Source organism: Sinohyriopsis cumingii, chromosome 6, assembly GCF_028554795.1.
Source record: "Sinohyriopsis cumingii isolate HCF-2022 chromosome 6, ASM2855479v2, whole genome shotgun sequence".
NCBI lineage: Eukaryota > Metazoa > Mollusca > Bivalvia > Unionida > Unionidae > Sinohyriopsis > Sinohyriopsis cumingii.
This window is the reverse complement of record NC_142966.1, coordinates 78,845,139-78,868,696: the sequence shown is the minus strand read 5'-3', so window position 1 is coordinate 78,868,696 and position 23,558 is coordinate 78,845,139. Positions and strand designations below refer to the sequence as shown.

The following is a 23,558-nucleotide window of genomic DNA, read 5'->3' as shown; positions in this document are numbered from 1 at the left end:
TGTTGGTTTAGTTCAATTTTCAGCACACGATAGGAGCAAGAACCCCGGCGAGAACCACCAACCTGCAAAAAAGATACTGGCGGGCTTTCTTACATATATATATATATATATATATATATATATATATATATATATATATATATATATATATATATATATATATATATATATATATATATATATATATATATCCTGATATTCGAACCCACAAGAATAAAGGTGAGATGGCAGTGATTGGTAAAGATGAGCGCCTTAGACCAAGCCGCAATCCAGTGCCCCTTACACAACTTTTGGATATGAAGGTATGCATCCTCATGCTTGATGGAGACTGCTTTAATCGCCTGACTTTATGACCTTTCTGGCTGAGGTTGCAGTCTCTATCTTGAATGGTTCCTCCACTAGATGTGTTTAAGGTGAAAATATAGCTGATTAACCAAATCTTTCCGCCTTTTGGAGACCATCAACACCAAGGAGTCAAAATCCAGATCCAGACATTTTCCACCCCTTCCGCTGCGTCTGTCTCCAGGTTAGGTTTTCTTGGTTTAACTCAATTTTTACCTCCTGATAGGCAATACATAGCGGCCAGTATATTTGAGGGAGGAAGAACAAACAAGCCATGGGAAACTACTGATAAATACACCCACGCTGACCAAGCCTAGACTCGAACCCACGCTTTCAGGTGAGATATCAGTGATCTGTAAAGGTGAGATCCTTATAACACTCTGCCAACCGGGGCCCCTACCTCCATTCCTCAGATGACTGTACACCTCTTTCGTAACTGAATAAGTTCGGACTAGTTAGAAAGAATGGGGGTTCATGCAGGAGGTTATTTTTACGGAAATAAAGCCAGTTTCCTTTTTGTACAGAAAGGACCAATGTATCTTCCACTAATTCCAACCAAACCTCTGAAATCAAGCAAACCGAACACCCTCAGGGTCAAAGGAAACGAAAAAGGTGCTAGAAGAGAATCCAAATAACTAAGGCCTCCCCTCTCTTTCCTTTACAAAGGTGGACGAGCCCACATATTTCCTCCCTTAAAACTCGAGACGGGTGATGGGGAATTACTGCTGCTTCCTTGATTTCTCAGCCTTCATTCCTTGCAAGAACTTTGTAAAAAGTCATTAGGAGTGATCAGGACGAGCACACTTCCTGATAAATTTTGATGGGCCATGAATTGCTGAAAGGGATCCGTTTTGTTGATCCGTCAGGTCCTGATATACCACGGTGGAAAAGAGATCTCCGAAGAGTCTCTCTGCCTCCACGGAAGCAGCATTAAGAAGGTTCTTCTGAGATCTAGTAATACCCTTGATGTGTCCAAGGCGAAATTCATGCTGAGGTGGCGCGGCTCCACTTAAAGCATATGAATATTGACAAAGCATACCTCAATTTGTAGAAAAATGACCTTAACAAGCGCTATGGGCGTAGAAGCTCAACCGGTTCTACCATCTAGACTGGACGGAAAGTAGTTTCACATCTAAATTACCACCTGTGATTCCACAACATCGGGAGTGGGCTGTCTTAAAAAGGTTAACGAAATTTTAACCCTGTAGATGGTAGCTGAAACCAATGATTCGTGCATGGTGGGGACACGAGCGTCCTTTGTGTTGCCCAGAGAATTCCTGGCCCTCTGAAAGCCTTTGTGAAAGCTCTTTTAGCATCGTCGAACGACAGAGTAAAACAAGATGTGGTCGTAGTGCTGGAATTGATTGTCTTATCCTCTACACTATAAACGTTGACACTTATCGTGGGGGAGAGGACTGTAAAATGTGTTTACTTCCTTATGAAAATACATGTCTCTTCCTCCTCCACTACCCTGTGCTGAGAGGTGGGAGGAGGAAGGGGCCTCATAAAAGGTGATCAAATCTTTTAAAAATCATGTTTGCCTGACCTGGAGACAAATCCGTTTGCACGCTCAATTTGTTCCGACTTCACTCAATCGAATGTTATGACAGGCCCCGCTCTAAATCTAATATCTTCATCGTGATCTCTCGAAACACCTGTGAAATAGTTAAAGTTATCGTTATAGATAGAGAGACAAAGAAAGAGAAAATCAGAAAATTTGACAGGTGGACTAGCTTAACAAGAGGTATGGATCCAGTTTGGATGTAAATGAGAAATATTGACAGATATTCATTGTTGCTATTTTCTAGCATAAATCGTGATTTTTTTCATATTCATTCAAATGGTGTAGATTGCATCACATAAGCGCCGAAACACTTGAAACATAGAAATGGTATTGTACTACCATCTTTAGGATATGTCTCAAGCAAGATGCATGATTTTTCTGGGTTTTATTTATCCACTCTTAACAGCAAATTAGTTTGTTAATGCATGCATGCATTAATGCATATATTGTGTATGCATGCACGGATTTATCAATAGGGTCCAAAACTATTCGGGTTACAATGTAATATTGGTATGTCCGTTTTGTAAATTGGCGCGTTGTACATGCGTCTTCACACCATAGACGCCATGTATTCAGATTATCATGGTCACTTATGTTAGTGGTCAGTAACCTTAACCTTACACCAGTGCAGGACATCAATACAAATGCGAACGTGGCTGATGTACTTTGTTAATGTTTTAGAAACTTAAACAATTGCTTGTTCTAGTGTGAGTTGATTCAATATTTGACCTGTTGGGTTTCTTGTAACGGACTGAAAGAAGGAAAGTGAAAAAGAAATTCTTTGGGATCTCAACTGGAAGGCTATGACACGTTATTCGTCCACTCTGTTCACCGAACTTATCTGAGCACAGCGGGCATATTAGAAACTTAGATTAAGTACATTTAAGCATTATATGACTCAAAACGGAATTTTGTATTGCGTTTTTAAAAAAAAACATTTTACAAGCAGAGCAAAATTGTGGAGGTAGTCACTTGTGCTCCGGTCAACACATCCTCAACAAATTAAAGCTAAACAAACTGACTTATTTGATGCTTAATTTGAGTTCAAATTAATTAAAGTCGCAGTCTTAATTTTGTATGCATATTTCAAACTTTCAAACATAACTTATGCATAACATTTCAAAGGATTTTGCCTCCTCAAAATTGTGGTGTACTGGATAAAATGGTATTGACTCCTCTGTGAGAAATGCCCAGTTATTTTGACTGTGTTCTTTATTTCAGAAAAGAACAAGTGTATGTGTGTGACCTTTACCTTTTTTGCTCTTTTCATTATCAGCATATCTTCCACAAAAATTTTCTCATTAGCCAGGAAATCCGAATGAATTTTTCGTTGTCCACCTTTTTCGTTCACGCTAAGCAATAAATGTCGTCAAGCGGGATCAATGAACAAAGACGAAAAACTCTGTTCTGGAAAAGTAGATTCCGTTTCAAACGCATTTGGCATGCAGCATTAATCAATAACCATTTGTAAACACTTGATTAGTTTAGCCGACATACGAGGAAAAAGTGGAATTCCTGTGTGGAGCCAACGAGAAAATCAGTAGTGCTGAGCTTCTGGTAACAGATTACTTCGAAATGCGGCACAATGTTGTGCTGCAGAATTTTCGGCAGGCTCATGAACTGGAGGAAGCTCTGGAGCAAAAACGAAACGACATATTGGTGTGCTGCAGAAAGCGAGAGAAGAAATTCTCAGTTCATTTAAACTTTCTTCTTTTTCTCTAGTAGAGTCGACCATATTTTATTTTCGCGGTTATTTTAGCATTTATTTATAATGAAGTTATTGCAGAATTGTTAAAATATATGCCGAGATAATTTTTCTTAAATAAATCATAATAGTAAATACAGTATCATTTCTTTTAGTTAAATAAATCCAAATGAATACTTCAATTCTTCATATGCCAACACCCAAACAAATGAAACATAATATTACAAGCATCCTTAATGTGCTTTCCAAACAGAAAGGAATGAACGAGTATAAATCAAATTAACTTAAAGAGCTTGATTATTAAAGGCCTTGTACATTCATTCATTCATGTAACAATCAGTATTTAAAGACTTTTGTTTATGTCATTGAGCCAGCTTTGACGACGATAGTCAGTCGAACAATTAGATAATATTAGTCATGTCGAGGAGGCTTATGTATCATTAACGATTAGACTTATGAAGGAACACTGGAAGAGAGAGACGGAGTAGTGAGTGGGAGATCAAGACGAGTATATAATTATTTTACCGCAGAATAAAAGCACTTAGTATGTTAAATTGGACGTCTTTCGACATTTTACATACCAAATTTCGAATCATACAAAAATACGGATAATAATTATTCTCTATATAGTGGAAGTTTTTTAAATAAGCCTCAGGAAAAAAAATGGTGGATTAAATGCTACAAAATCCTCAGATACCTCAAAAATCGAAATATACGAATGGTGAAAAAAGAGACGAAACTGTAAGAAAGTGTATCAAATCAGTCAGAGTAATTGAAATAGAGATACAAAGACTTATTGGCAAGTTAATCATATTTAACAGTTTTAGTTCCAAGCGCGTTAATTTGAGTATTGTAGTTGTAACAACGTTAAATATTGAAAGTATCATTTGGACGGAATAAAACATGTTCAAGATCAGCATTATCATAGGAAAAAATATTATACCGAACCCTCTTGGTAACATTGCTAAACTGACTTTATAGACCAGAAAAAATTATTTGAACACTGTAGATAATAATGCCCGACGTATGGTCAGATACAAGTTTTAAAAGCGACCAACATCAGTTATATGTTTCCTTTGTTATCTATCGTAATTTGAAAAGTATCTTATATATGTATGTGTTGCCTGGAGAATTCCTGTGAACAACACACGGCGGCGTCGAGTGGACACTTTTTGTGGGACGGGATATTCAAGGGTGCCTTTTGTTGCTGAGCGTAACTAATGGATGAGAGAAGGAGAACAAGAATGCTGCTGGATGATAGGTACTTACTACAAACAAACGTTTTAATTTTGCTTACAACGTTCCAGTCACATTTAGAACGCTTTTATTGAAGGTTTAATGTCATTTTTAGACTTGAAAGATGGTGTCATCAAGGGGATCATCTTACGCTTCATTCGTTTACCACTGGTGTTTTTTTTTTTTTAAATAAACATTTAAAGCTAAATGTTTACGTACGGGGAGTCACCTTTGAAATTATGAGTATAAAGTGTGTCAGCATGCCGATGATGATTTTATTCTTCTTAATGGATTTCAACTTTCTCTAAAAGTAACTATAAATATCTTGCAATATGTTGTTTATTTTTTGTATCTGGACTTAACTGTAATATACCACAAAAAGATATTTGGATTAAGCACAAAAAAATTTCCAATGAAAGGATATGTCTCTGTATGAACCTAAACTAGTCTTCTTCTAACGTTACACTCCTTGGATCGATTTTTCGCCAGACACAACAAATGGTGGAACTTAATTATAGGAAAACACTAACGAAAGCAAAATGAATACTGGCAAGTGGGAGTCAAAGACATTTCTCTATCGTAGTGAAATTATTTGTTGTAATACTCTTGTTCAGCCTAATCTTTATTCAGCACTTCCAAATCATCAGCTACAAACAAAGCATCACTAAATTGTACTTTATTTAAGTTTGTATGGGATGGTAGAGAGAATTCAGCGAAACGTACTAGTATCCCCGGAGAACGAGGGAGGATTAAATATGATACATACTTATTGATTCTTTAGGTACATTAAGATAAGGTGGCTTACGAGATTGCTGGAAAACGAGGAAGGAGCGTGGCCGAACCTATTCAATACAATTATATGGAGAATCATAAAGGATATTTGGAATTTAGATTGGTGGAAATTAGAAGAATTTGGTAAGCTCATTAAAAAACAGGATTTGGAGAAAATATAATTTTGACAATATCGAATTGGAAAGGGCAAACACAAAGTCCAAATGAGTACTGATCCCTGAAAGTTTTAAATGATGTTCCATCTAGAATGTTCTATTAATACAAATCCTGAATTGAAGCCGGCATTGAAGTTCTAAACGATTTAATTGATGATCACGGTAATGTAATACCTTTTGAATTGATAAAACGAAGAACTGGATTTGACAACTTTTTGACATACTTCTACATAATATTCAAAATTCCACAATCATGGAACGATCCAATCAAAATCATTTTGGCTCACAAAACGTTTGATGAGCAGGTGGTAAAAATAATGAATTTGCAACAACAAAACTAACTGAAGTTTGTTTAGAAAGAGTTCTTGAAAAGACAAAGAGACAACACACTGCTAAGCATGAACTATGGATAGAAGTAATAAATAAAAATATTAGTAGTTAGGAGTGGTCTTAGATTTCTACCCGGGCGAAATATAGTACTTAGTACACAAAGTTGATTTCGTTAAAATTTAAATTAACTCATTGAATGTTACTATAAATTTGAAAAGAATTTAAATATCAGACGACGACAAATACACTTTCTAAAAGAGTGAGAATGAAAATATTTAACACCTGTTCTATGAGAGCAATATTACTTCAAAGTTGTGGTACCTTTTACTAAACTTCTTGCACCTTAATGTCCATATATTGTGCATTTGTCCAAAAACTAAATATTTTTAGGAAGTGAACAATTGGACATTTTGTGCAATCACTTGCTTATGTTTGGCTAAATACTATATTTACACTTGCAGCTTCAATGTGCGAAATCCTTCTATTTAATTTATGCTTTTAAGAAAATAGTCGTAACGTTTAAGAACATTGAAACATATACTTCAAAGTTAAATTAAAAAAGAGGACCTATTACAATTACTTCAAATATTGGGGCTGTTTCATTTACATGTAACTTGTGCAAGTCGGTAAACAGGAAAAAATACTGTAATATCGCAAAGTCTATTGTGTGTTTTTCTTGTTCTGTGCATTATATACACTGTCATTAGCTTTTCTGATAACCAGAAATGTTTAATTGTAAGGTGATCCTGGGATGGTGTTCACCGACCCAGAGGTCAGCCTGTTACAGGGATAATAACAAAACTAAATGATTTCCAAATATACATTTCATATTTAAACACTAATTTTGTATCATTCGATAAACGTTAATAGGTTTTGTCCTTAAGTCTTTATCTTTCTCAGCTGACTTTACTACTTTTATGCCTGTGAACAACCTGTTTTAAAATAAAAAGCATTCATTTCCTGTTTATTCTTTGACAATAAAAAGAGTATTTTTTAAACTTCATGAAATTCTTCCATCTCTAATTTCAAACAAGCAGTTGTGTCTTGGGACTAATATATGTTTAACAATAATCCTCACCATCTCTTATCCAGTTGTATATAGATTGTGTTCCAGGTTTGACAATTGCTGTCGCAAAATAATAATAATAATAATAATAATAATAATAATAATAATAATAAGAATGAATGAATGAATGAATGAATGAATGAATGAATGAATGAATGAATGAAATATCTTTAGGCATTTACCATATTTCCCTTGAGTAGTCATGTGTCTCTTTATCCTCAATTACTGACCAAGGTCACCCTCACAAAACATATTAAATATACATATCAAATGTAAGAGAAACAGTGGCATATTAAACTGTATGAAATCAGCAAGCCTTGCAATTTTATGTAGTAAATATTGTCTTGCCACTAAAGTTCATTAACAAAAAATCTCAAGGACCAACATAATTTTTGTGTCATATTTCCTTCATTTCCAGATTCCTTGAGTTTTACCGAATTATGATTTGGTGTAAAAGATAAGACAAGATCCCATTTAAACTACCACTCACGAAATAAAGGAGAAACAGATATTCAAAATATCCCAAATATGGTGTTATATCATGTTAAACGCCGCTTTTTTTCTCTCAAAAATATAGAAAACTGACAATAAACAATAGCATGCATGGCACCCTGTGAGAAAGGAACGGGCTTATAGTAAGGAGGATATAATTAAATCGGACATCTGTCCATATAATCTGAATGCATCTGCTAGTATGGTGCAAATGAAGACCGACTGGTTTAATTTGTCAGCTAAACCAGAGCCATAACTCAGTCAAAAACTGTCCGAAAAAGTTGAATATCAGAATTGATAAAGGACTTCCAAATTTGAAGTCTCATATTAAGTTAGGCTTCAATCAATGAATTCTTCAAAAGGTATTCAGCGGAAAGAAAATATGTAAGGGACGGGAAATTGTTGGGCAAATACACGTGGGAAACACTATATGTACTCGCCATTGAATACAGTGGGGATAGGCTAGACTATTACCTATATAATATGCGAATGTAAAGCCAACAGCTGACAGCAAGGCAAACTAAAACACTCTAACACAGTCAGAGCAAAAACGAAATGAGCTGGTGAATAAAACATGAAAATGTCTGACTTGAACTCTGTCTCACCATAAATCTTCCAATCGGGCTTCATCTATCATTGTAGAGAGACTATAATCCCAGCGACATCAAGGGCATTAACTCCTTCCCATGGCTATAACGAGGTATGTGCTGCTTTCCCTTAGTAGATGATAGTGACCCTAACAATATAGGCAACATCCATATGACAATGTGTGATGAATGACTGGATCAAGTGTGATATTTGAAATATAGTGAATAATATTTTTAAATACGTATCATTGACTTCTGATGATATCAAAAGCTCAGGATATACTTTATGGAGCCAATGAGTTTTACTTGAATAAACTGAAACCATGACAAATGTCTTGAGATCACAAGTTTCTCAGTAGTTGAAATCCCTAACTCCTGTGCATCAAAACGGAGCCAAATTCTGTACTTTATTTATTAATTATCGTCCACGTTGTGCACATATATCAGCTGATGTAACTTACATATGTGTATTTACGTGCTTAAATATACAAGCGGGATCACCCAAAGCCCAATTAAATACCTGGAAAAAATATATATTTGTTATTTTTAAAACAATGTTCAGGGATGCATGTCCAGTCAATAATTAAAGCATTGTTATAAAATTGTGATCTTAAAATGAGCATGTCACAGAATGAACTAGCTTATCGTCATAATGATTAATCCAATATATGAACTAACTCGTCAAAGGAAGTTAGAAATTTAAACAAATGAAACCCTTTAACCAATATCTTAATGTAGTTTTTGTATGACACTGCGTCAAGGGCCATCGGGGCATTTGAGCATACCATAGAATGAATTATCATAAGTTTGATGATTCATGCCCAATATTATTTATCAATTGTTTATTAAATATATGGAGATTAAAAATTTATTCAGAAACTTTATTTATTCAGAAATTTAACAAACTGTTGCGGCAAACATCTTTGCAGCAAAGGTGATAGCTCTTTCTCACTTCCCAATAATGTGAGCGCAACACAAATTATTTTAAAACAAATAGTACCAAATTATCTTTATAGTAGTACTCAACTAAAAAGCAATGCGGCCGGTTTTTTTTTTTTTACTTATTTAGTAATAATCAAATCTACCGCAGTCCTAACCTCATGCAGAGTCCAATCCATGTGTTGAATCAAAATTTTTAAATCCATTTTCAATCCATCTAAAGAGACATTTTTATCAACACAACAAAGTTCACAGCTTTATATTTAACAATTCTATAGTAGATTCAGTTGTCGTATGCACGAATGCTCAAGATCATGTAATCTCCTGCAAGATATAAATGGAATGTTTGCAGTATACTGGTCATCAGATTGATGGATATGTATATTCTCACATTAAAATACGGGCAAGGTACACACCAATCACATAAAAAAATCATCAAAACCTACTTAGGTTTGGATTGTGTGACTTGGGAGGGGTAAACCATCTTAGCAATATCGAGACCACCCTCAAATGCGACAAGAGAAACCAAGTTCGTTTGCGCCGCACATACCTTCTTCAACTGTATTTCCCAGCACAGTCAGCTGCAAAGAAACGTCTTATCAGCATATATTGTTTCAGCACGCTCCTCACAGCTCAGGTTCTTTCAAAATATACCATTGCTGGAGCGTAATGTTTAGTACATTGACTTCTCGTGAATCCTATTTTATATATATTATGATATATTTGAAATCAAATCAAAAAAGTAGACTGTGTTTGGAGACTCTGGGTCACTTTATTGTTACATTTCGGTATATTGTGACACCTGCGCGCGTGCTGTCCTGTAACATCATCACCCTTGTGCTACATCACTACAAATAAAGAACTTTTTCCATCCTATATATTTGGCAAAATCATTCTAATTCTGCCTTAAAACTACTGTAGACAAGAATCGTAGCAAATGCAGTCTAAATTAAGCGTCATACGGTTACGAAAGCATACCATTTTCTCCACCTGATATTTCACTAACACATTTGCATAGTTCTGGCTGTAAAACTATCACTACATATGGACATCACAGACTAAGAAGTATGCTCTTTCAGAATCAAACTTCAAAAGTTCCATTGTTTTAAATACCAACTACTTCCAGTTAGCATTATGGGATTGCAGGCTGCAGTCTTCTTACCTCCGAAACTGAAGAGCTCGCGTATGGGTAGTAACTTTTGAACTCCAAACAGTTTGACACATGAAGTAATACTATGAGCATGGATATTATCCTTGCGTCGACTAGATGGGCACTAATATATGTATTCGCCGAGTCTACCAAAATAAGTTCACACACTTGACTGCTTTACTTTATTGTTGTTATTGTTGTTGTTGTTATAGGGTTTAACGCCATTTTTCAGCACAGGATAGGCTATACATGGCGGCCAGTATTAATGGTGGAGGAAGAACCCGGGAAAACCCGGAAAGAACCACCGACCCACGAGAAGCTACCGGCGAGCTTTCTCACATATCCACACTGGCCGACACCGAGACTCGAACCTACGCAGACAGAGGTGAGATGGCAGTGATCCGTGACGGAGAGCGCTTTAGACCACTCGGCCACTCGGGGCCCCTTACTTTATTGTAATAAACTGCTAAAGAAAGTCGAATATATGTCTTGATTGTAGTTTGAACTAAGTAAAATTCTTCATAAAAACTGTGTTAACATATAAAAGGCCTGAAACCTTGGGTCGCAATACGAAACATCAAACTTGACCTATGCGTTCTACATTTTGACAAAACGATTGATCTCGCTTTATCTTGCTCCTGTTTGTACTCGCCGAACAGGTAATCATGCAACATGCCCTTACGGCTAAAACTCGTAAAAATGGGCTCAAACTTGGAATAACGCAACAATTCGGAATCTCAACCGATATAAACTGACCGCGCGGCTGTTTTTTTTTTTTTAATTCGACGTACATGGCCGAATTGTCGCACACATCGGAAATTGACGATAAGTAAGTAAGTGATTTTGTATCAGTTCCATTAGTGCTTTTGTATAATGAAGGATGTTAATAAAGACATGTTTTTAATTCCTTTTGCAGGGAAAGTTGCGTGGAATAATTAGACAACAAAATAAATTTGTGAGAAGGGTTTTAAAAATAATGTATTTTATACATTGGATGGGAGACCTAAAGATATGTCAGGTTTCTGAAACTATTTATCAGCAAAGTTAGCAAAATTAAAGGACAAGATAATTAGGGTTTTTTGCTCACCTTCGTCACATTTTCAAGTTAATTTTAAGTGGTTGGTGGTGAAGTTTAATCTTACAATGTATTTTCTAGGTACACGTAGTATATTGCATAAATTGTATTAATGACTGTTAATATCATTTTTCTATCTTTCCTAATTATTGCAACAATGATTACAAACTTTTGAAATTTTTATATTGGTTAAATTTTGGAAACAATTTTTCAAATAACTTCATTTTGATTTACACAGATAAATAATAAACTTGCTTATATACCACTCTAATACTTTGTTTGATTTGAACATATTGAATAAATTATGCTGCTATATAAAGAAAAGTTAGAAATCAAGTTCACAAGAATGTTAAGCAAGACCTATGTTTGTAACATAGCTGAAGAGAATAACAACGACTGAAAGGTAATTTACATTAACAGTTGAATTATAATATTGTACTGTATTGATTTCTGATGGTAGCTGTATCAACTGCTTAGTCCCGATGTTATTGCAAATCATGTTGATACCTTCTCTAATATTCCATCTGCTCTCATAGAAAAATTATAACACACTTACAGCTCATTTACAACAGACTGAACCATTTCAAAATATTTTACAGTGTAAAAACTATTAAATAAAACAGATGACAATTTCAACCTGTAAATAACATAGTGTACAACAGTTACGACTAAATCATGCTATAGAAAAATTTGTTATGAGAAATATCCATCCTGCAACTTATATAAGCACTTTCAGATTTTTATACACTCACATGTTTACAAACAAACTTTTTTAAACAAACCAAAAATATATTTGAATAATGGAGACTCGTTTTGGTCCTGTTTGACATTCTTACCTGTGTTTTTCACATTTTGGATTGAAGTGTTGTTACAGCAGTACAGAATACTCCTTGCTAATTTGACTAGAAGTGCTATAAGATGATATAGCACCTTAATAGGTATGGACTGCAAGTAAATCATACATTCTTGTTATCTTTACCATATGTATTATAAAAATATACAGGAAACCAATAATATATTCACAGTGGATGATGAAACACAAAACTCATGATAATATAACAACAAATAAATGAAAACAATGATTTTGTACATTCAGTAAATACACATGTGGTCTGAATTATACCTAAAACTGAAACCAGATTTACATTATAATAACTCATAATCAAATGCAGTAGAAATAGCCGAAAGACAAAAGATGTATAAAAAATTGTATCATAATTCTGAAACAAAGAAGGAAATATTAAGCTAAAAACCATCAAGAAATGAATATAATATTTATTAATGTAAAAACACAAAAGAATCTAATACAGACATTTTTAGTCACATCATTGTGATTCCTTAAGACTGTTACACATCAACACTATTCTGGGCTATTCGAGGTTGTTGGTACATCAGCACTTTCAAGATTGGAATTCACTCAGAATACCACTGGAATTCATTTGAAATACTCTACATTTTTTTACTTTTCATATAACTGTTTGGACCATTTGCAATTTAACTCACAATACTGTAAGTCTTTTTTAAATTTTCACTTTGACCACTATGGTAGTCTAAGTGGTTAGAGCATCCACCTTAGATGTGAGGGGTTATGGGTTCGAACCCCGGTTGAGTCATACCATACACTTATAAGAATGGTACTAGCAGCTGCCTCGCTTGGTGCTCAGCATGAAGGTTAGTGTTTGGACTGGTGTCAGGATAAGGTGACTGAGTGGGACATAATGCTACATGTCTGCCGTGTTATGTATATTTGATTTAATTTATATCTGATTTAATTGTAAGTTTTAAAATCTTTTTATTTTTAATTTCATTATATGTGAAAATAACGTAATTCTTTTTACTAGGAATTCGATACGTTTTCCAGAAAATAGTTTGACCTTGACAGTTCATTATTGTAAACACATAAGGTTGACCTGGTTCCTGACTTTAATTCAAAATTAGTAACAGCCAAATCAGCACATTATTTTTAATTTATTTTTATTGTGAGAATAATAAGTGTGAGTTAGAGGCTGTGTTGGATACGTGACCCTCGACTTGTAAATAGTTTTTAGTGAAGTAACAACTTTTATTCTCGGAGTAAAATGATTGGTTCTTATCAAGAACATACAGGAGCTACCTGATTTATTTTATATGTAAACATGATCACGTGACCCTCATCTGGAGATCTGTTTTGTGTAAAATTCAAGTTTTAAACCGTCGTTTTAGAGAATGAACCACAGCCAGGCTTCTAAACACTAGGACGTAAAGGTGTTTCTTTTGTTGTGCCATTTTGGGAATTACATTTTAATGTTTATTCGAATTATTTGGATTCTAAAAGCTTAATTCGTTTCTCTGAAATATTTTGAGTGCTCCTACAGAATTCTAGAACAAAGACATTTCTTACAAATTTTATTCGAATTTCCAACACGGAATGTTACTTCTTGTGCTTCAACAAGGAACTGTAGACCACAACACAATACAGGATTTCATTAGAACATTTTAATATTAGGACTTCTAAAATCGTATTCGTGGATTATTCTTGGATTATTTTTGGATGTGATTCTTAAAACCGTAAGTTCTTATTTTATCATTTTTACGGAATTTTTCCAGGGAAATAAATAATTTCTTAAATTTTTCAAATCTTGTTGTTTTCACTCTTTCTTGTGTTACTGTTTATTCGAGCCTAAACACATAACATAAGAGTGACATGATGCCCCAGTGCAGTGGCGACACCAGGGGATGTGCGGACTACACCAGGTGACACCAAAATGACTGTCTATAAAATTTTGAATTTTTGTGCAGGAATGAGATCCATGGGGGTGACACTGTGAGTTACTGCACTGGGTGAGACCATCCCTATTGATGCCACTGCGTCAATGCTATTCATCCCAATAAACTTCCACACTGCAAACATTGTAGCAATATGACTGAAAATTTTTTAAAGCTATGTTAAAGATTCAAATTGCACACACACACACACACACACACACACACACACACACATAATTTTCACTTTGTATACAAGGAAATATTTTTTTAACTTTGGCAAAACTATTGGTTTTCATCCTTTTCTGTTACTGACTTTTTCAGGCCTAACAGTACATCTTGGCATGAAGATGGACATATATTGAATAGAGTATTTAGACACATTAAATCACCTTCTCAAGTTTGATCAAATATTTTAAAGCAGCTTGTATTTCTTCATCAACTTTTAAAACAGCTTGTATTTCTTCATCAACTTTTAAAGCAGCTTGTATTTCTTCATCAACTTCAAGGTACTGATTCACATGATTGCAGTTGTTGAAGGCTGAGGTCATCATCAAGGACACTTGTCAACACAGAGTTAATTCTTAATATGTGTATTTGTTGTCTGTTTGATATTTATAAAACTGTAAATATGAATGCAAATAAAATTCATACAATCATCACATAGTTTCTACCACATATTATAAAACTACCTTTAATCCAGCATGATATTTCTTTTAAAACATTTCTCATCTGTAACCCTTTGTAACAAAATGCTCAATAACTTTTACTACTCATTTGTTGTAAAATCGTGTAAGGAAGGTAGTATCTAAACAAACGCAAATTTCTTTTTCAATCTCTTTGTATGTCTACATGAATACTTTATTCGCTCTACAGATATTAGACCCCTTTCAAGACCTTTCCTACATTTAAATCAGTTTTGCTAGGATTAAATCCCCAAACTGGCATGCAAGCATCATGCAACAACTTGGAGTAACCCCCATAGTGGTGAAATATGGAAGGATTGCCCGTAGCTCCAAGTGTGTCTGTGGTTTTTCTCTTCTTACACGACTTATACAGGTCAGCATGTATAGCCTATCATGTACTCAAACAAGTGGCATTAAGCCCAAAACTAAAACAGCCATAGGGCCCTGGGTGGTCCAGTAGTCTAAATTACTAACCTTTACAGATAACTGACATTTCACTTCCATCTGAATCAATCTTGACCAGCTCATGCTTTTATTATTATTATTATTATTATTATTATTATTATTGTTGTTGTTAATATTATTATTGTTGTTGTTAATATTATTATTATTATTATTGTTGTTGTTGTTGTTGTTGTTGTTGTTGTTATTATTATTATTATTATTATTATTATTTTATGGGAGCGGGACTATGGGGAAGGGGTTATAACATGAACATTTACTCAGCAATATTTTGAGATGACCATCATGATCCGATCACTGAACAACTGGCTTGCAGCCAAAGGGGATCATTATTAATGACATTTGGAGTCTAAATCAATGAATAGATTGCTATGGAGTCAAGATCGGTAAAATCTATTACTCCTTCTCCCCCTCCCATCTATGCCTTTACCACACCACACCCCCATCTACGCATTGACCAGTACCATTAATTTCATTTGTAATGAGACCATGTGGCTCACCATTATATATTGCTCTAGAACTGCATATAGAAACTGCTCTATTTATATGTAAACACACAACACTGTATAAAAACTTTCTATCCCTGGGTGACAAGAGTAGATTGTCACAGAAATTATTGCAAAATATTCAACAGTAAATCTGCCATTTGCACCTTATATTGCTTTTTTATTTTTCATGTCATGCATAGAGACGTGCTATTTTTTCTTCATGTCATGCATAGGGAAGTGCTATTTTGATTTTTCATGTCATGCATAGAGAAGTGCTTTTTTTTCTTCATGTCATGCATAGGGAAGTGCTATTTTGATTTTTCATGTCATGCATAGAAAAGTATTATTTTGATTTTTCATGTCATGCATAGAGAAGTGCTTTTTTTTTCTTCATGTCATGCATAGGGAAGTGCTATTTTGATTTTTCATGTCATGCATAGAGAAGTGCTATTTTGATTTTACATGTCATGCATAGAGAAGTGCTTTTTTTTCTTCATGTCATGCATAGGGAAGTGCTATTTTGATTTTACATGTCATGCATAGAGACGTGCTATTTTGATTTTACATGTCATGCATAGAGAAGTGCTTTTTTTTCTTCATGTCATGCATAGGGAAGTGCTATTTTGATTTTTCATGTCATGCATAGAAAAGTATTATTTTGATTTTTCATGTCATGCATAGAGAAGTGCTTTTTTTTTCTTCATGTCATGCATAGGGAAGTGCTATTTTGATTTTTCATGTCATGCATAGAGAAGTGCTATTTTGATTTTACATGTCATGCATAGAGAAGTGCTTTTTTTTCTTAATGTCATGCATAGGGAAGTGCTATTTTGATTTTTCATGTCATGCATAGTAAAGTATTATTTTGATTTTTCATGTCATGCATAGAGAAGTGCTTTTTTTTCTTCATGTCATGCATAGGGAAGTGCTATTTTGATTTTACATGTCATGCATAGAGAAGTGCTTTTTTTTCTTCATGTCATGCATAGGGAAGTGCTATTTTGATTTTACATGTCATGCACAGAGAAGTGCTTTTTTTCTTCATGTCATGCATAGGGAAGTGCTATTTTGATTTTTCATGTCATGCATAGAGAAGTGCTATTTTCCGATGAGGAAACTCCTTCATGTCAATGTGTCAGTGTTTGACCTTTAAATGTGATTTCCAGCCATTTTACAACAGAAAATAGCTTAACTTCAAAATGTATTAACATTTTAAATAGCAAAAAATATACGAAGTAAAATTTATGAAAATGTATAGAGTAGTGCTTCTTTAGCATAATATGAAAATATGAGAAACAAATTTCTACAAACTGGCTTCCTCGTTGTTCTTTGTATAATTATCACAGTCTCATACAAGATAACATTCATGCAAAATTACAAATCGCCAACAACAAAGTGTTTCACTGAATAAATATAGTGGTACAGTATTAAGCTAAGTAAGAGGAAAAAGCAAAAACTAAAAATGTTTTGCAAAATTATTAAAAAGAACTTAAGTGTTGTGAAAAGAAACCCAAACAGTCCTAAAAACTTATAAAAAGTCCAAATGTTTGATGTTCCAATTGAAGTCCAGCAGTGTTAGAAATAAATTCAAATACTGAATGTGTACTCTCTGCAGTCTGAAATGTGCCAAGGTACTAGAATATGGCAATGGATTAAAATTCTTTTGATGTATCAGAATAATATATTCCAAAATGTCTTTGACTGAATACACTATAATTTCAAATTAATGATTTAGTCCAATAAATATCAATGAGCACTTTGTAATTCTAGTGAATAGTAATTTGAATAAATAATTCCAGCAAAGTAGAATCTGAACACCAAAATAAGACTGAATCTGCTTCAGATGTAAAAGTAAGAATGAGTACTTTTTTCAAGTATGCAATGCTGATATAAAAAGCTATGACATAATAACAGAACCAGGATGTAGATCAATCTCCTCTATTAAGCATTCAAAGTTGCCAACAAGTTTAGGAGTTTCCAAGTGAAAAACGTAATGTCCTAGGCTAGGATTCAAGTAAACCTGTTTACCTCCATTAATAATGATTTGAATATTTAGTTTAGAATCAAAGAAAGAAATGTTAGCTATGCATTATGTTCCTTACAAAATAAATGTCACTAGTGAGGTACACCATTAACTTGAATGTGGACAAAGGTCAGTTACAAAATACAGGTATACATTGCATATAATCATTGAGTAAAGCCAACAAATAATACAAACTAAATATGCACAACAACAGACTATAATTTACATTGATTGACAGATGGAAATTTGTTTTTAGGGCATAGCCCAACATCCATGAACAGCTTGTCTATATCATTCCTGACAGTTCTGGTCAGTTTGGTTCTGCATCTTATTGACATTTAGAGTTAAAAATATGGAACAAAAGCTTTCATACCTATTGGAATCACTGAGTTGTAGTATTTCACCAAATCCTTCACACCTATTGGAATCACCAAGTTCTAGTAATTCACCTAAAACCTTCATAATTACTGGAATCACCAAGTTCCAGTAATTCACCAAAACCTGCTGGAATCACCCAGTTGCCATAATTCTATCTGTAAAGACTTCATTTGTAGCATTTTACAAAGACTGTGGTTGCTCATTCAACTTGCAATTTAGACTAGATTAAAACATAACAGTAAACTGTGAAATAATATGAAAAACATGTTCTCAAAGATCAATAAATGTAACAATTATTTAAAAAAAAGAATAAAAGATCTTATATGACTACACAAGGCATTGTGATTATTCATACATCAATCCAAACATCTCACTATGTCATTAATATATTCAGTAAACATCCCACTGTGTCATTAATATATTCAGTAAACATCCCACTGTGTCATTAATATATTCAACAAACATCCCACTGTGTCATTAATATACTCAACAAACATCCCACTGTGTCATTAATATACTCAAAAAACATCCCACTGTGTCATTAATATACTCAACAAACATCCCACTGTGTCATTAATATACTCAACAAACATCCCACTGTGTCATTAATATACTCAACAAACATCCCACTGTGTCATTAATATACTCAAAAAACATCCCACTGTGTCATTAATATACTCAACAAACATCCCACTGTGTCATTAATATACTCAACAAACATCCCACTGTGTCATTAATATACTCAACAAACATCCCATTAGGTATTTAATATACTCAGCAAACATGCCACTAGACCATTAATATAACTAGTTTCAATTGCTTGTTATTAATATGTTTAATTATGAAATAAGATTTTCTAACTTGATTCCGATGTTAGTGGTGTATTTATTTCTGAAATAAAATTTTAATTTGTAGAAGCAACATCTTAGTCTTATATACCAGTAGTATTAAAATTTTATGTCGAATAAAGAAGTTATAATTTTTGTCTAATACATATTTTTTAATTTTACCTAAGAGAAATTTTATTTTAGTCATTTACATTTTTAATTTTAGTTTAATAGAGATTTTAAAATTTTAGTCTATACAAATATAATTTTTATTTAGTCTAATGTAGAATTTTTCAAAATTATTCTAAAATATAATTCCTTATTTAGCCTAACATAGAACTTTATTATTAGTCTATATTTAATACTAATCTAATATATGATTTATAATTTAGTCAGATATGTAATTTTGAATTTTAGTCTAATATAGATTTTTATATTTTAGGTTATTGCATGTAATTTTTATTTAGTCTGAGATAGAATCAATAATTTAGGCTAATATAGGAATTTTAATTTAATTATATATCAAGTTTTAATTGTTGTCTAATACAGATTTTTAAATTTTTGTCTAATATTGATTTTCAATTTTATTCTAATATAAAAAAATTAATAGTAGTCTAACATAATCTCATTTTTTTTAATTAATAATTTTAGCCTGATATAGAAATTTTAATTTTTGTCTAATATGGAATTATTTTTAGTCTAACATAGAGTCTGCAACTTTAGTCTAATATAAACATTTTAATTGAACTTACTATGGAACTTTGAATTTAATCTAATTTTAAAAAATTCCAATATGAATCTAATATGGTAGTTCTAATGTTAATCTTTTATAAAGTTTTTAATTTTAGTCAGTTATTTAATTTATAATTTTAGTCTAATATAGCACTTTTAATTTAACTTAATACAGATTTTGTATTTTAGTTTAATATAGAATTTTTAAAAAATTAGTCTAATATATAGTTTTCATTTTCACTGACTTAAGATTATTATTTTTTATGTCTTAGTAAAATATTTGATGCTTAATTTTAGTCTAATATGGGTGATAGTAACAGTCCCATGAGATGTTTAATATCTTTCAAATATTCATTTTATGCAAAAACTCCCTTCAGTACCTTTCCTACCTTTAAGTCATTCTTTCTAAGACTAAATTCCAAAATATGGCATGCAATAATCTCCCTAGAGAAATATAACTATAGGGTAATAGCAACAACACCTACAGACCTTTAATATCTTAAATATATTTTTTTCTGCAACAACTACCTTGAAGAACTTCCCTAGCTTTGCAATATGATTTTGTATGATTAATTTAAAAAAGGCATGTATACATCATAAAACATCCACTAGAATTACCCCCATAAGTGTAAACTACAAGTCTTTGTGGCAGTAGTAAAATTCACTTTTGACATTTATATCGTCCTACTATTCATGTTACGCAACATCTCTCATCTAGGTCTCTCCTACCTTGAAAATAGTCCTTTTAGAACTAAATTTTAAAAAAAGGTATGCCAGCATAATGCAACAACTTAGAATCAGCACCTTAGGCTGTGAAATATAACTCTACGGGCAACAGTAATAGTCCCTTTTGATTTTTAATGTGTGCTAAATATTACTTTTGTGTTACTTCTCCCCTCAAGACATTTACTTCCTTTAACTCAAACTTTCCAGGACTAAATTCCACAATGTTGCATTCAAGCAGCATGCAACAACTCGGAATAACCCCAAAAAGTTCTGTGAGACAATAGTAACAAGATCCCTAGACCTATAATATCTTCCAAATATTCTTTTTCTGCAAGAACTCCCTTGACAACCTTTGCTGCATTTACAATGGTTTTAACGTTATTCAATTTCCCAACATGGTGTGCTTGCTTTGTGCAGCAGCTTAGAATAACCCTGATAACTGTGGATTAATAGTATAAAAAACACCTTTAGAAGTTTAATTTCTTCCAAATAATCATTTTATTCAAGAACTCCCCTCAAGACCTCTCTTACCTTTAAAATAGTCCTTTTTAGGACTAAATTCCATCATGAAAGAAAAGCATAATGCATTAACTTGGAATAACCCCCATAACAGTGAAATATAACTCTATAGAGCAATTTTTACAATCTCTTTTGACCTTTTGATATCTTCCATACATTCTTTCTCTGCATCAGATCCTTTGAATACCTTTTCTTACATTTAAAATGGCCTTTAAATGATTAAATTTCCAAACATGGTATGCAAGCATCATGCAGCAACTTGGAAAAAATCTTCATGATTGTGAAATATGACTCTTTGGGGGATAGTAACAATCCCTTTATATCTTCAACACATTACAGACATGTTTCATGAAATGAATCTCTTTAGGACATCAGGCAACAGTTTGTAGTAGGTTTCTTATTGGTGAAACTTTGTAATGGTCCAATTAGATCTTTCCTACATTCAAGCTTTTCTTTTATGACTAAAGTCAGAAAATTTCCCCAAGATATCATTGAACAGATAGGTGTAACCTTCATTACTGTGAAATATTTCCCTACCATCAGATAAAATGTTTCCTGATGACTATCTATTTTGCAAATAGTTCTGTACAAATTTGGCAAATAGTAATATGTACAAATTTGGCAAATAGTAATATGTACAAATTTGGCAAATAGTTATGTACAACATTCAGACAAAATGTTTTGATTCAGTCTTATACAGCAACATAAAATAAAACTTATTACAAATATAATACAAAGAAATAACGTTAATGGCAAAATCAATCAATCAATCGATTAATCAATCAAAATTTAAATATATTATTTTATTAAATATTTTTATAAACATGTTTCAATTACAAATATTTGTCAGACATATATTTCAAATACAAATATTTTTTGAAACATATTTCAAGTACAGATATTTAAAAAGAAAAAGAAACTAAGATTAAATAAATATAAAGATTTTAATTAAAAATATATTTTGTTGTTGAAAACTACCGATTAATTTGGAATTCCAAGTTGTTGAGCGCTATTTCCAGAGAAATGTCCTATTCCAAGTTGAAGCCCAATATAAACAAGTTCTTACCTAAGATATTTCAATACATTACTGGAAGACACTGTGTAGCGATGTACTAATTGTACTAAAAGTAATTTAAGATTGATAACAAGGTGATTTTGTTACAATGTTGGAAGGTAGTGGTTGAAGTGAGGTGACATTATAATACTGACTACACTGTTGTATTTTCCAGTTGTTAGTGTCAAGCATATTACACAGATGACGAACGTACGTTTTGCAATGCGGTTCCATTACTTTATTTTGGGTGTCAAACGTATTTGCTTTATACAAGTAGTTTTATGTTCTTCCCAGAACATCGAACTAAACGCACAGATTGGAAGTCTTACTGGATTTGTGGGGGTTCGAGTCTCGGATTCAGCCAGTGTGGGTATGTGAGAAAGCTTGCCATTAGCTTCTCGTGGGTCGGTGGTTCTTTCCGAGGTTTTCCAGGGTTCTTCCTTCACCATTAATACTAGCCGCCATGTATAGCCTATCGTGTGCTGAAAAAAATGGCGTTAAACCCAACAAAAACAACAACAACTGGATTTGTGCAGGAGCCCAGTTTTAATGGTGAGATACAGCCAGTTGTACAATTTCATGGAATACCATTTGTAGAAGTACCCATTGGTAAGCTTCGATTTGCCAAAACTGTACGAAAGTCGAAAGTTCAATCTCCGTATGATGCCACGCATTTAAGACCGGTATGTGCGCAGGAAAAAATAAGTGGATCCCGGAATAAATCAGTTTAAAATTTCAGAGGACTGTTTGTATCTTAATATCTTTGTTCGTGGAAAAGAGTGCCGTCTGGAAAGCCACAATTTGCAATGATGGTGTGGATGTATAGGGGTGGTTTTATCTCAGGAGCACGAGATTACTACTGAGGGGAAATATAGGTTGTTTCAATGTCGTAATTGTTGTAACTATCAACCACAGATTGTCTCTGGCTGGATACGCTCGGAGCAGTGGGGGTAACATTCCGGGCAACATGGGACTTTGGGACCAGCATTTTGGTATCAGATGGGTGCATGACAATATATTGGACTTCGGGGGAGACCCAGAACAAATCACAATATTGGGTGAGTCTGCAGGATCAGCAGGTGTTTTGTATTAAGCACTCTAGCCGGGAAACAAAGGTTTGCTCAAGAACGTTATTACTGAAAGTGGAAGCCCAGTAAATATATGGGTTTTTAATGGTCATCCCGCACAACGCTTTGATAGAACCGCCAATTTCACTGGATGCTCAACAGAATATTAGGCTGAAGGAATAGCGTGCCTCAATTCAAAAGCAACTGACGATCTTATAGAAATTGTTAACCAGAAAAAAACAAGCTTTTAATCTCGGACTTACACCCTGATTCGCCCCGTCGCTGGATGGGGAATTTTTAAAGGAATCGCCTACACATATATTCCAAAATATGACCCAATGGTCCCATGAAGCTCTCCAAACGCTGGGGTCTATCAATATTATGATAAGAATGACCAGCGGTGAAGGCGGGTTGGTCATAG

At 33.5% G+C, this 23,558-nt stretch overlaps 1 protein-coding gene across 1 annotated transcript; it reads left to right on the top strand.

Annotated features, from left to right (window-relative positions):
• Nucleotides 1–224: 224 nt before the first annotated feature.
• On the top strand, nucleotides 225–23,307 carry LOC149797287 (bile salt-activated lipase-like). Its single transcript, XM_089960738.1, is given in 3 exon segments — nucleotides 225–302; nucleotides 22,607–22,753; nucleotides 22,897–23,307. Coding segments are annotated over 3 exon segments (636 nt in total).
• The last annotated feature ends 251 nt before the right edge of the window (nucleotides 23,308–23,558 follow it).